The 14,263-nt window shown below is 42.6% G+C and overlaps 1 protein-coding gene across 1 annotated transcript in view; it reads left to right on the top strand.

The window, feature by feature from the left end:
- Positions 1-9,999: 9,999 nt before the first annotated feature.
- The window catches only part of gabra3 (gamma-aminobutyric acid type A receptor subunit alpha3), a gene marked incomplete at its 3' end in the record, with an annotated part of 69,114 nt that continues 64,850 nt past the window's right edge, over positions 10,000-14,263 (top strand). Inside the window, exon 1 of the mRNA XM_080748746.1 lies at positions 10,000-10,017. Coding sequence (XP_080604872.1) covers positions 10,015-10,017 — 3 coding nt within the window. The 5' untranslated portion in view covers positions 10,000-10,014. The remainder of the gene's footprint in view (positions 10,018-14,263) is intronic.

A 14,263-nucleotide genomic window follows, 5' to 3' on the forward strand; every position in this document is an offset into this window, starting at 1 on the left:
ATTTTTTCCATAGGAAGTTAGTGACCAACCTATACATGAAACCCTGTTCTTCTAACCTCTTATTACTTGTAAGACGCCACAGGGCGCCACAGGACGCCACAGGGCCACCTCGCCCTAAAGGGAGAGGTCGCGCCATGTCTGGAGATATGCTGTGAGACCCCAAATATGCTTACTCAGTTATTCGTTATGTGAAAATCCTATGACATCTATCACATCTGACATCATAGATACAATCCCTTTTATGCCCGTACATTGAGATCCCTGTCTGGCTTCCTCCATATATGGGCATTCCCATATGAAGTGCTGTTAGATATGGGTTTATATTGATGACATCAGGGATCTCCATATACAGGTATGGGCTTAGAGTGGTTCCCATGACATCACAACATACAATCCCTTTTATGCCCATATACGGTGATCCCTGCTCTGAGTATCTGACATCACTGTGATGTCACCTGTGATGTCACATTGATGTGTCAGGGGAACCACAGTGTCAGGCGTTATCCCTGCTCTGAGTATCTGACACTGTGATGTCAGCTGTGTTGTCACAGTGATGTGTCAGGGGAACCACAGTGTCAGGCGTTATCCCTGCTCTGAGTATCTGACACTGTGATGTCAGCTGTGTTGTCACAGTGATGTGTCAGGGGAACCACAGTGTCAGGCGTTACCCATACGGACGGATACGAACAAGCTGTGCCGGTTCTGACAGTAAACTGCGACCTATGGTCGCAATGAAGACATAATAACCAAACAATGACAAAACCTTTGTTTATTACCCTTTAGTACAACAATCACAAAACCTGGTCATATAGCCCTGGGCATGAAAAGGTCTTAATCCCTTCTTTTGACCACCTCATTGCAGTCCTCCATTTCCCAGAGCGGTTTGACAGCCTTTCTTGTGGCCATAGGGATGCAGCAGCGGTGATGGTAAGAACAGGCACAGCTGCAAGCTGCATTGATGTCAGCTCTCCCACAAGTGCACACCACTTAGGATATGGAGCCCATGTGCCTCGTTTCTCACCTCTACAAAACAAAACAAAAAGATGTTAAAATAAAGAGATGTGGTCAGCTATACGGTCGGATAAATTAGTTTAAAATTAGATTCCAATCAGCGGTGAAAGCAACATGGTTGAGTAGTTTCACATTTAATAAGCTATTCTAAACTTAGCTTTCACTGCTGGTTGGAAACACATTTTAAAGTCATTAATCTAAAGTTCTAAACCCATTGATTGATTGATTGATTGATTGATTGATTGATTGATTGATTATTGTATGACTGACTGACTGACAGATAATGTATCTAGAGGGAAATGCTTTGTACAACACATCTCAAGCTCACTGTACAAACAGTACATTGTGAAATACATTACTTAAATCACTGCAGACGACTATAGCAAAAAGGATTCCGTTTTGACACTACAGTACACTTTATTTTACCATTGAACAACATTATACACTGCACTATGCTACCATTCCTATCAATCTTTCCGATAAGAGCGGTATTGGAGAATTCCGGTTGTTACAAAGGTCTCCAGTCATAATTACTGTTGTTTGTTTTCTATCACTGTGCCTTTGCACATACTGTACAGGATATCGCCATTGTCGGGCAGAAACCATGTATCTCCAGGTTTCAAATGTGAATGTTTTTTCGTCAAGTAAAGCCCTGCTTCATAATACAAGGCTGTTGCAAGAAACTAGTGAAAATAGCAGGTCTACGAGCACACAGCGCCTCGCGGTGTGAGGCGTTGTTTGCTTGTAGATTGGCTATTTTAATCACTATTCTACATTTTAAATGTTCTAAATTCTGAATTATTAAAATGATAAATACAAAACGAACGGTTTTGGACATACAATGTTTCCACCCACAACAATGACATTTGTCTCTGCATTCACCCATCCTATTAGGAGCAGTGGGGAGCAGTTAGGGGTTATATGTCTTGCTCAGGAACACTTGGACCAGGGCCGGGGCACAGGGATCCTCTGTTTCCCAGATGGCCACTATACCCACTTGGCTATGGCCGCCCTGTGGTCGATATTGGGGATTCATTGGTTCCATTGGGGATCTCTTCATCGGCTTTGGCATTCTGTCCAGTGTATGCTGTGAGATTGCTCCCAGAGGTTAAAAAATATATAGTATTATTTTTACAGTGTGGCTCTGCAAGAGGCTGTGTGTGTGTGTGTGTGTGTGTGTGTGTGTGTGTGTGTGTGTGTGTGTGTGTGTGTGTGTGTGTGTGTGTGTGTGTGTGTGTGTGTGTGTGTGTGTGTGTGTGTGTGTGTGTGTGTGTGTGTGTGTGTGTGTGTGTGTGTGTGTGTGTGTGTGTGTGTGTGTGTGTGGGGGGGGGTATGGGACTGTGGGTGTGTGCGTGCGTGTGCGCATGTGCGTGTGCATGCGTGCAAGAGTTAAAGGAGAATTCTGGAGTAGGCATTTCTTAGTAGAAGTAGTGACCGGGACGTTGTCAGATGACCCTGCGGTTGATGTTTGATTACATTTGTCTCAATTAGTCACTATAGGCCGTACGAGTGAGAGTGTGTTGATGTCACAGGCTTATCACATGAAATCTGAGATCTACATCAGGTTCCCAGATTGTGTCTGGTTAAATAACTAGGCCTAGTCTGCAGTTCTGTGTAAGTAGGTTACTCATACTTCATTCCAGCGTTCTAACCAGGGAATTATTTATAATACAACTGACAGCCTGGCAGAAATGACAGCTACTAGAGCAGTTTGCCGCGCAGGAGCGTACTTGAGAAGCACTGAACCACTGAACCTGAAGCCCATAGCCATCATAACAGTGACAACTTCTGACAAGTCAAGCTAAGCTTTACGCTAAGCTAATAAGATAAGACAAAAGGGGGGATTCTATGAGTGAGTGATTGACAATAATAACCCATTTAGGCCTAGAATTATTGAATGCTTTAACCAGTGAAAAATAGCAGATATACAAGCTCACAGCGCGGCACCGAGTGCCGCGCTGCAAGCTTGTAGATCTGCTATTTTCTATAAAGTCGTGAAAATGTGTGCAAATCTTTGAATATATGTGTTTTCAAAGCGAACGTTTGTAACTCAAATTTTGCTTCTGGGGCACATGAAAAGGTTTGAGAACCACTGACATAGTAGATAGTAGTCTCTCGAGAACAGACTAACTGAGCTCCAGTTAAGTGAAAAGGACCTTTTCTTTGATGATGGCTAGCCAGGTTGCTGACATAGAAACGATAAAAAAAAATAGCAGATCTACAAGCTCGCAGCGCGGCACCGAGTGCCGCGCTGCAAGCTTCTATATCTGCTATTTTTCAATAGTTAAAGCATAAAATAATGATACACAATAATGTGTACCCGTTCTGAATAGGATAAAGCAGCTAAAGCTTGGGATACACTTTAAATTATTTTAAATACCTTACCAGCCAGTACCTGTCTATGTTGGTTATAGTGCATGCAGTAAAGACAGCTACATGAAACGGTTTTCAATCAGGGTTACTTGGATATTATAGGTTAGCTCCTGAGGGGATCCTGGTTTAATTAAAGACGTTACTCATTAGCTCATCAGCACTCTGTACGTCCAATGGTGTCTCCGTCTCACCATCATATTCCGTAGGGAAATGTGGGTTGACTTGGAAGTGTGGAAGCCTGTGGAATTGTATTCACAAATGCTTAGTAAAAAGCAATCTTGGAAATAAATCTGTACCTGAAATACATTGCTCAATATCCATTCTAAATGTCGAAGATTTCAGATACACAGTACACATCATCTAACATGACTCACTATGAGACCTTTGTGGGTGCCTCTGTATATAGAATCCATTACTGGCTTTTATATAGAACCAAATGGACCATAATACTGAACCTTTTCAGGGGCCAAGTTTACAGTGAGCTACAGTTCAGTAAAATGTTCTCTTCCATATAAAACCATTTGAGTGTGTCCTTCCTTCTAGTAGTACCGTTTTAATTTGCTGTAATTTGTTTGTGAATATAAGCGATGCTTTTCATATGATGGGCAGCTCTATTTTGAAGTAGAGCTCTTTATTTGCAGCATCCATTTGGTCGCATCGTAAGATTTTATGCAGAGAGGGGAGATATTGAACCGCAGAATTCTCCTGGTCTGTCATTAGTGCTCTGACAAGCTTCACAAATCCTTTTGGACTCTCCACAGTGCTGTGTGTGTGTGTGTGCGTGCGTGCGTGCGTGCGTGCGTGCGCGTGTGTAGAGAGCACAGTTACATGCCCCCTGAAACATCATCTCCTTTATCTGTCTCATCCCAGTCAAGGCAATAAACCTGCAATAGTGTGTGTAATACAATACAGTCATACATGCATGCTCACGCTAGGGTTGTTCGATTAATCGATTTTTAATCGTAACCCGTTTTTTTTCCTTTGGACGATTTAAAAAAATGGAAATCGTAAAATCGATTTTCACTTTAATTAGGGAAATTCTTACTCATTGGAGCCTTGCACGCGCAAAAAGTACACAGCCCCGTCCTCCTAAAGCAGGACGACAAGGTCCGACACCAAATTAATACTACTTTCTATCTGATGTGTAATTTCTTTGATGCGCGTTTAGCGCACGTCAGACTGAGCAGAGTTCACCACCGCACTGCGCTCACTCGCGATGGTTCAAGCAGCAAACAGAACAAAACGCTGCTGAGCTGGTAAACTTACTTACTTGTTGTAGTTTGAAAGAAGCTTATTAATTCTGTGTTACCCACCTACTGACTGTAGTCTACTCCTACTGTCCCTGTCACTGTGTTAATTTTGCGTCGGGAAGCGAAGCGCTTCGCCTCCGTTTACAATCAGTCAACATCTCCGTGCATGAGTGGTGCAGGGCAGGGGCGTAGCCAGGAATTACATTTTGGTAGGCGAAATGCCTACCAAAATGCCTCACCAGCCTCCAAGAGCTGGCTTGTTTTGGCTGTTTTGTCACTCACTATTGATAATGAAACACTAAGGACGCTAAGTTGTATGTGATTGTTGCACAACTAAAGTTATTATTATTAATACCCTTATTGTTTTATTGCATTTTGCTATTTGGCTATATAAAAAAAATCAAAAAATGAAACAATAATGAAAAAAAAAATCATTTCCTTGCATTTTTTAAATGAAAACAAAATAGTTGAAACAATGTATTATTCTTTTAACAAAAAATAGAAATCGAAATCGAAAATCGGGATTTCAGAGAAAATAATCGAGATTTTATTTTTTGGCCATATCGAACAACCCTAGCTCACGCACGCACGCACGCACGTGTGTGAAAACGCTGCACTGCAAAACTGCGTACTGCACCTCAAATTAAGCCTCCAATAGCCTATGACTCTTGATCAGTGCAATCACCTTGACTGTGGAAAACGAAATCATAAAAAAAAGAAAATAAATGTTGAAGCTGTGTTTGCGTTCTCTGAAAACAACAGTGTTTCAAAGAAGCTTATATACCACCATCTTCTTTCCAGATCAAAATAGCTTTGATTAACAATTTGTCTTGGTGACATTGGAGCACAGAAGATGGGATTCTCTCGACACAAGCCCCCCGCTGCTGCTCTAACATGCTTCATCAGACACTCCATGTGTTGCTGCAACAACATTCAAGGCCGAGTTGTACATTGCAAGCCGGTGTCGCGCAAACAAATACAACTAGACATGTCAATTGTACCAGTCCGAAGATACCTTTAAGCCTACTTGGAGATCTGCTATTTTTGGTTCAACTACAGGTGGGGTACGTGAGGCAAATTCGCTTCACCACCGAAAGCTCCACCTATTTGCTTGCATAGAATGCGAGCGAATGAGAGGCAAATCTTTTATTCACGTGCGTGGACAATCCTAATCCTAATCACTCTTTCTTTGTGTCTGTCCGCAGGGCAGTCACTGGACACAGAGAGCCATTGCCTGATGACAGCAGAGACAATATCACCATTTTCACCCGAATTCTGGACAGACTGCTGGATGGTTATGACAACCGTCTACGTCCTGGACTGGGAGGTACAGGTGAACGTAGCGTTGTTAAAGACAGAGTAGCACCATGGCCTCTACTATGTTCCAATTTAATTGTTAGGTAGTTGTGAAAATATTTGCCAATGCAACCATATAGTTGTCTTGCCTCTTTGCAGAGTTGTATTCAGACTGAGATTCTAACATCCCACTTTCTCGAAACTCCTCCTCCACGAGCTCGGGAATGGCCGAGCGAAATCATGACTCATTGCACTGATCTACATCACGTGATTCTCTAAAATCCCATTGAAATGAATGGGGAACATGTCTTGGGATTTTCAATATTTTACAGTATTTATAATAAAGTGAACTCTTTAATTGACATGACCAAAACCATGCCTGCTATACACTTGCAATTTGTCTTTAAGAATCAGCCAGCCGTTCTTTCCGTATCCATTAAAACAGAAACAGAGCATGGATCTATGTATGTACAAGCCTGGTGGTGTGTCTCTTCGCGACCCGTTTCTTTTAGCGAGGCACTGAGAAACAGCAAGCCCAAGCCGAGCGATGGGCACAACGCTCGGCCAAATCGCGTAGTTGCCTCGTTGCTTGACTGTGGATGTTTTTTTTCCCCCTCTCCTCCCGTTTTTTCCCCTGCCTCTCGATTCATGTGTTCTCTACATCTGGACCAAACAATGACACGACATTGGATTAACTCACGGTACTCACCCAAAAGAAGGTAACCAAATGTTTTCCACTGGAATTAAAGTTACTAGAAGCTCGGCCTAGGTCGGAGCCTGGCATGCTCGGAAATTATGTAAATAGGGAATGAATGCCCCACCTTTAATGCAAACACCATTATACCTGTTGTCATAGGACCCGTTTTGACCATCTGTGTGCATTTATGCCCATATATGGAGATATCTGTGTCTGTGTGCCTCCATTTTATGCCCATATATGGACATCTCTGCCTCTCCCTTTATGCTCATTATCCTAAACGAGTTCGCTATAAACAATGTTGTCAGTAATGCCCTTGTCATTATCCACAATGAAAACTTTTACAACCTTTGGAGAAGGCTGTGTAGAGTTGGCCATGAGCGAACACAGGTTGAGGCAAGTAGATGCCAACTCGTTCATTCTCTTGGCCCTGACCCTTATTGATGGTAGCAGAGAAAGCTAAACGGATAGAGAACTGTCGTCTAATGAAGGTGAAGGGAAGCTCACCTCTGTCATAGTGAGGTATTCTTGGTAGGAAGATTGTTTCACTTCTCTTTGTGCCTACTACAATCTCACACTCAATGACTCTGTTCATCATTTGCATTACCACCTTTCTGGTGCCATTCTTGAGAGTGCGGCCAGGACCTGTTTGCAGGTTTCTAAGCAGCATTAGGTCGTCCAGGTCCAAATATGGGGCTTGTTAGGTCAGACCTAATGAGATGTGTCGGGTATCTCCATATATGGATTTCAACATTCAATACGTAACCATGGTAACCTGTCAACTGCCCCACCCTTTAAAGCAAACCCCATTATACCTGTTGTCATAGGATCCGTTTGACCATCTGTTTGCCTGTGTCCATTTATGCCCATATATGGAGATATCTGTATCTGTATCTGTCTGTCTGCGTACATTTTATGCCCATATGGAGATTTCTGCAGACACAGTGCCGGTTCCGGAAAACACTGATGTCAGACATTAGCTCCGCATACGGAGACCTTTCGCCCCAATTTTGTAAAACTGCGTATCGGGTCGGGTCGAGGCCGTGCACTACACTCCCTGCTGCGGCTTCAATTAGTAGTCAGGACTCCGCATATGGAGATTCCGAACCTTTTGCGTTGGTTCCGGAAAACCGCATATCGGGTCGGGTCGGGTCGAGGCCTAGCTAAGAATGTAGGCAAAGGTCTGAGCTATCTGCGTGCGGAATTTGGAGTCTGTAGAATCAACCATGTGCTGTCAGGTCTCTTTCGTGCGATTGGCCCAATTCGGCCTCGGATTCAATTAGTAGTCAGGATAAGGTCCATTCATTCACAAACACAAGTGACACGGGATGTCTCTCTTGCTGCCCAGCCCAGCCAGTGTCCATCCATATGCACACATTCCATACACATTTGCCCAGCTGATTAAACAACTGAATGGTTTTTGATCGATAAGCGACTCATTCTCGCACGTATACTGTATCGTATCGTATCGTATCGTCCGTCGCACGTCAATGCCAGCATGCGAGAATATAGGACGGGCAATGGTGGAAAACGCACATATTTTACTTAAGTAAAAGTACTCTCATCTCATTCTTGCATGGACAGTAGCCTAGGACGCGACGCGCATTGGCCAAACAAGCTCACAATTGTGAGCTTGCAGATCGGCTAGTTTCAAACAGCCAAGGTATAAAATAGGGCTAAAGTTGTTAATGTATGTTTTATAATATTATAATGTATTTCTTTAGTAACTAAAGCTTTCAAATTATTTTAATGGTGTAACTACAGTATTTGCCTCAGAGATGTAGTGCAGTAGAAGTGAAAGTATTGGAAATTGGAAATATCCAAGTAAAGTACAAATACCCGAACATTGTACTTGAGTACAGTACTTGTCCGGCCGTGCGGCGAGCCGCGCCCGCGAGCACAAACAGTCACGCAATCAAACAGTCTGCAATGTAGCTCTACTACTTGAAGTATTCTAAATTCACACAATCAGAACATAACAATTATTTCACTATCGTTCACTCTCTCAGTGCAGACTGCAGAGTCCTGCAGAAACAGGCAGAGGGGAGGGGCCAGGGGGGTGACTGTCTGTCTGTCTCACTGACTGAAATGAGCCGAGGCATTATCAAACGCTGTGACGGAACGGAACGTCACGGAAGAGGCGTGGTCCCGAAGTCGAGGGAAATAGAAGGAAGTAGATTGGGGGTAGAGGGAGACAGTGATTATAACTTCAATGTGCCTATGTCTTTGGTGTATTTATGTATTTTAAATTTATTTGGACATCCTTAGGGGGTCTTTGAGAGATATGCGTCATTATTTAGATAAAGAAAGATTCCTGCTCCTAAAAAATTTATTTGATTGATTTAAAATAGTGAAAATAGCCGATCTACAAGCACACACAACGCCTCGTGGTGCGAAACTTGGAGATACGAGGTTTCTGTCCGACAGTGACGATATACCGGTATATAGCCTATCTTTTTTCATTTCAAGATTGTAATACCTATTTAGCAAAGAGCGCCTGCGCCTGAATGTCAGCGGTATGGCAGTAGGTCACGGCATGAGCACAGTATTTTAAACATCTAAAATGCCATATCTGTCATAACTGCCATCATTAATATAGTGATGTACACAATAATTTTATGGAGAACATAGGAGGCGTTATCCATGATTCATGTCCACTGTGTCTGCAAGTATGCATTGTATGTGACAATGTTCTGCCATCTATGTACTCTAAAACAGGCTGCTCTCCTATTGTCTGAACGCACGGGCAGTGTTTCTGTCCTTTGTACAAGGCATCCTTGTACTTCTTTATGTACTGTACCGTATGTGGGCATAAATAAACACTTGTGTGTGTGTGTGTGTGTGTGTGTGTGTGTGTGTGTGTGTGTGTGTGTGTGTGTGTGTGTGTGTGTGTGTGTGTGTGTGTGTGTGTGTGTGTGTGTGTGTGTGTGTGTGTGTGTGTGTGTGTGTGTGTGTGCGTGCGTGCGTGCGCGTGCATGCAATATATACGTAGCGGTATATCGTTGTCGGGTGGAAACCTTGTACAGTCCAAAACCATTTTCTATTTATCATTCTAAAAATGATTTAAAATAGTGAAAATAGCTGATCTACAAGCACACAACGCCTCGCACCGCGTGGCGTTGTGTGCTTGTAGATCTGCTAATTTCACTAGTTTTGTGTGACAGTCTTGTATGTTGAAGCAGGGCTTTACTTTACGGAAAAAAAAACATACAAATTTAAAACTTGGATATATGTGGTTTCTGCCCGACAGTGGCGATATACAGTAGTTACAGTAGTTACAGTACATACATAGTACTAACAGTGATTGTGATTGTGCTCTCAGAGACTGTGACGGAGGTGAGGACAAACATCTACGTGACCAGCTTTGGGCCCGTGTCAGACACAGACATGGTAAGTTTGTTGCCTCTCTGCACTCTTTTGGTAATAAATCATCCCTTTTGAGTCCCTCGAATCAAACCGCCGGCCGCACTGGGCTTCCACCAACAACAGAAATGAAAGCACAGAGATTGCCTGCCACTAATTTAGGAAGTCTTTCTAACACAGGTCCTTTGGGGGGTAAACACACTGCTTGTGCATTTCATCATAAAACCCTACTGTACAGTAGCTGCTGTCAAAGGAGCAGTTTCAAGCTCTGCATCATGATGTTATAACACTTTCTAGACCGTCTTCTCTCAACTTCATTTCTAGGGACCCAGGGTACTGCAGGTTTTTCATTGTAGACCACACACACACACGCACACACACACACACGCACACACACGCACGCACACACACACACACTCCCGCGCGCGCGCACACACACACACACACACACACACACACACACACACACACACACACCGGTTTGTATTACTAACATGTTATGTAATACACAATGTTGTGAGCTTCTAGATCCACTATTTTAGGTGCATGAAACCGACAAAAAAGTATTGTATAGATCAGGCATATCTCCAACATGTGGGGACACGCTCACGCACATGTTTGCATGCACGCGCGCTAACCGCGCTTGCACACACACACACACACACACACACACACACACACACACACACACACACACACACACACACACACACACACACACACACCCACACCTCATTTACCAGGTGTGGATAATAATAACCATGTGATACCCGGAAGATCATTGTCTCTTGTAATGTAATCTAAATTATTCAAGGATGAATTACTTGAAAACTAACACAGAACCAAACAAATCCCAGTATTTACTGCTGTGATATCCAAATAGAAAGGGGCTGCAAGTCTATAACAGCATAAAGAGGTTCTGGAGACAGCTAGCCTCTTAAATAATGCATTCAAGGGCTGTGCTGAAAACTCTGAACAACAAGGTGCATATCGATCAAAGAAGTGCTTGTTTTATATTCACCAAGTCCTCAGCATTAGTGTCCTTACTCTGGCTCATCATCTGCACAATGTCTCTTTCCTCTGCTGGAAATATGGGCAATTAAAACTGGTTTTCAAAATGCTTATGTGAACCAGACTGCCGCAGCCTTGACGCAAAATATGTCTCATACTGTAGATCACTGTTTGATTCTTTTAACTCAGTGAAAAAATAAATGCCAAATCGTTTCTTTCTAGTATTCTCAACTCTTCAAAATATGATTCAAAACAAACCCAGGGCTCTCTCTGCTTAAATGTCACTGAGACTGTTTTGGTGGAGAAGAAAGAATAATGTGTGTCCTTCCTGGCTTGGGACCCAAAACAGAACGGAACATTTCAATTAGTTTCAAATGTTTGCTCAGTTTTTTGTTTGTTTTGTTTGTCTGTTTTTTAGTTTAGTATAGTTTTTAGGTGTTTTTGTACAGGACTGAATAACAGGATAACAGGAAAGGGCAACGGGGGGAGAAGATAGGTGGCAAGCCAATTATGTAATAGTTGTTGGGGTATTTGCCAAGTTGACATACCAGGAATGCATCCTCTGCATTTACCCATCCTAACTATTAGTGGGCGACTATTTTTAACTGTGTCTGGGGAGCAGTTAGGGGGTTAAGTGTCTTGCTCAGGGACATTTTGACACTAGGCCTGGAGGGACTCAGGATTGAACTGGCAACCTTCCGATTTCCAAATCTCTGAACTACACAAGTGAAGTTGGAAGTGCTGAAACAAAAACATTTGCAGGCAAAATGTTATGTTGAAAAGCTGGACTTTAGCCTCCAACATATGTCAAAACAGCTGATTCATACCCTTTTACAGGCTATTGGCCAGACGGGGAGGTGAAAGGATATATTCAAGCTTTGTTTTCAAATGCACTGCTGTGTACAATCAGGAACAATTGCCTTTCAAATGGCAAGAGATGATTCATGTCATCTTGGCCATCAGGGTAACGTTGCTATCACCTTGGATAGCTTATAGGTTGGCAAGACGTTGACTTATAACTGCTGACATCTTTTTCTCCATTTGATGAATAGTTAATATCGTAGACTACACAAATGAATTATGAATTGAACAGGTCATCGTGTCAGATTATCATGTGCAATGGCTACGTTTTCAAGACATGCCTATTTGAGCTGTAAGGTATTACTAACATAATAGGGCCATGCCATAACAAGAGGAAATTATTCCTATTAACCAATTAATTGATAAACATGTCTTAAACAATGGATACAGATAGGCTAAGTTGTATACTGCAGTGTTATAGTGTTAGTAAATTTGTATTTAGTTTTGGTCATATTTTTGGCATCTGAAATTTGTTAGTTTGACTAAATATGTGATTTTAGTTGACTAAATCTACAGGTGATTGTGTTGACAAAAATGTATTTTGGTGGGCCTTGATGGTGTCATAATGCCAGATTTTAAACACAGCGTGTCACAGCGTGTCAAACTACGGCGCTAAAAAAGGGTAAAATCAGCTTGTAGATCTGCTATTTCCAGAGTGGAACATAAAATGACTTGTCTTTTAGTTATACTGGATCTCTTCTCCAGTAGTCCCTCCCTGATATTTTTGACTAGTTCTTGACAAAATTGTCAATTATATTTAGCTATATATTAGCTATAAATAGTGTTCCTGGACAGCTGAATAAGCTAAACAATAGACCTTGCTATTTGTTAAATTGTTCATTTATTCATGTGTAACATTTGATTTAGTATTGCCAATGTGGGTATGATGGTGGTTCAACAGCGTCTGGCGTATGCCCAAGGCTGTCCCTGTTCCGGTCTGGTTCCGGTCTCCCCCAAGCCCCCTGTGATTGGCTGAACCGGACGTAGGGAGCGCTCGGTTGTAGTCACTTGGACCGCGCGAGGTGCACCAAAACCCAATTATCATTGCGTTTATCGTGCGCTTGCCCAGGCCTTACGGCCTGGGCATAAATATAACGATTGCATTCACCACGGCTTCGTAACTCTTCGCGGCCACTCGCGCCTGCGGCGCTCGGGGGCGAAGAGCAGGACCAAGGTCCGCTGGCCTTCGCGCCGCTTACAGTGTCGTGGACAATAACTTAATGTCGTGGACAATAACTGTGACATCTAACCATAAAACGAGCGCTCCCTTCATAGACACGCTTGGTAATCTGCTGGACGCGGTTCAACATTGTAATCCCACTGCCAACCAATACCAACGTTGGGCCAACGTGTGCCTGCTGTCTTGGTTACTTGTTGAGAGAGAGAGAGAGAGAGAGAGAGAGAGAGAGAGAGAGAGAGAGAGAGAGAGAGAGAGAGAGAGAATATAATCACTACTAATAAATAATTTGGTCCATCCATGTGCTTGTGCCCCTCTGGACTAAGATGTCTGTGTGACTTACTTCAAAAGTTAAAAATGTAGCTATTCCTGAATTTCATAAATCCTGATCCTGATTCCATATCCATCGAAAATAGCCGATCTTCAATCTCACAAAAGACGTAATATTAATGTTTACAGTAATTTATCCTGTTGGGTTCATTCAACATAATGCTGCATATAGCTGCAATGTTGCTGGCCGCCACGGAATCTACTCTAATCTTCAACTTATCCAATATCAAAACAAGTGGCTTAAGGGGGAAATGATCGATCGCTTTCTAAGTCCAAGTAACTTTCATTAATTTTCGTTTCTAAACAAAGGCTTTAATCTTAAATCGTAGTTGATACAGACACGTGACAGTAGAAAACGTTTTGCCTCCCGAAAGACTGTTGACGATGGCTGTTAACTTTATTTACTGTTGCTCCAACACTGTCTGTCTGTCTGTCTGTCAGTCTGCCTACTTTGGCTGCAGCTGCACACAGATGGGTACTGATGGCTGCTATACTCTTCAGTTGCTTCTGAAATAAGTGCCCTATCTTGCCCTTATCCCTAAACCTTTTTGCCATTTGTTGCTATTTTGATTTTGAAATTTGACATTTTTAAATAGTTCAAATAGCCGAACTACAAGCTCACAATGTGTCGATATAGATTGGCTCGTTTTAAAATGTTTTTCAAAATAGTAAATGTAGGGATGCACAAGATAGGGCCCTAGGCTGGGCTGCTATTATAAATGTAGCCTATAAATGTAATGCCCAAGCTGGCCTGAAGCCCGACAAATATGTGACAAATTCTGCCCGGCCTGAAGGGGGAAAAAAATCTAAGTTAGGCACCCCTGGTGTGTGTCTGTGTGTCTACTGCCACCATGATCAATTGAGTTGTGGTAATTGGTAGCCTTGTTTTACATG

The sequence above is a fragment of the Nannobrachium achirus genome, assembly GCF_963921795.1.
Source record: "Nannobrachium achirus genome assembly, chromosome: 19".
Classification (NCBI taxonomy): Eukaryota; Metazoa; Chordata; class Actinopteri; order Myctophiformes; family Myctophidae; genus Nannobrachium; species Nannobrachium achirus.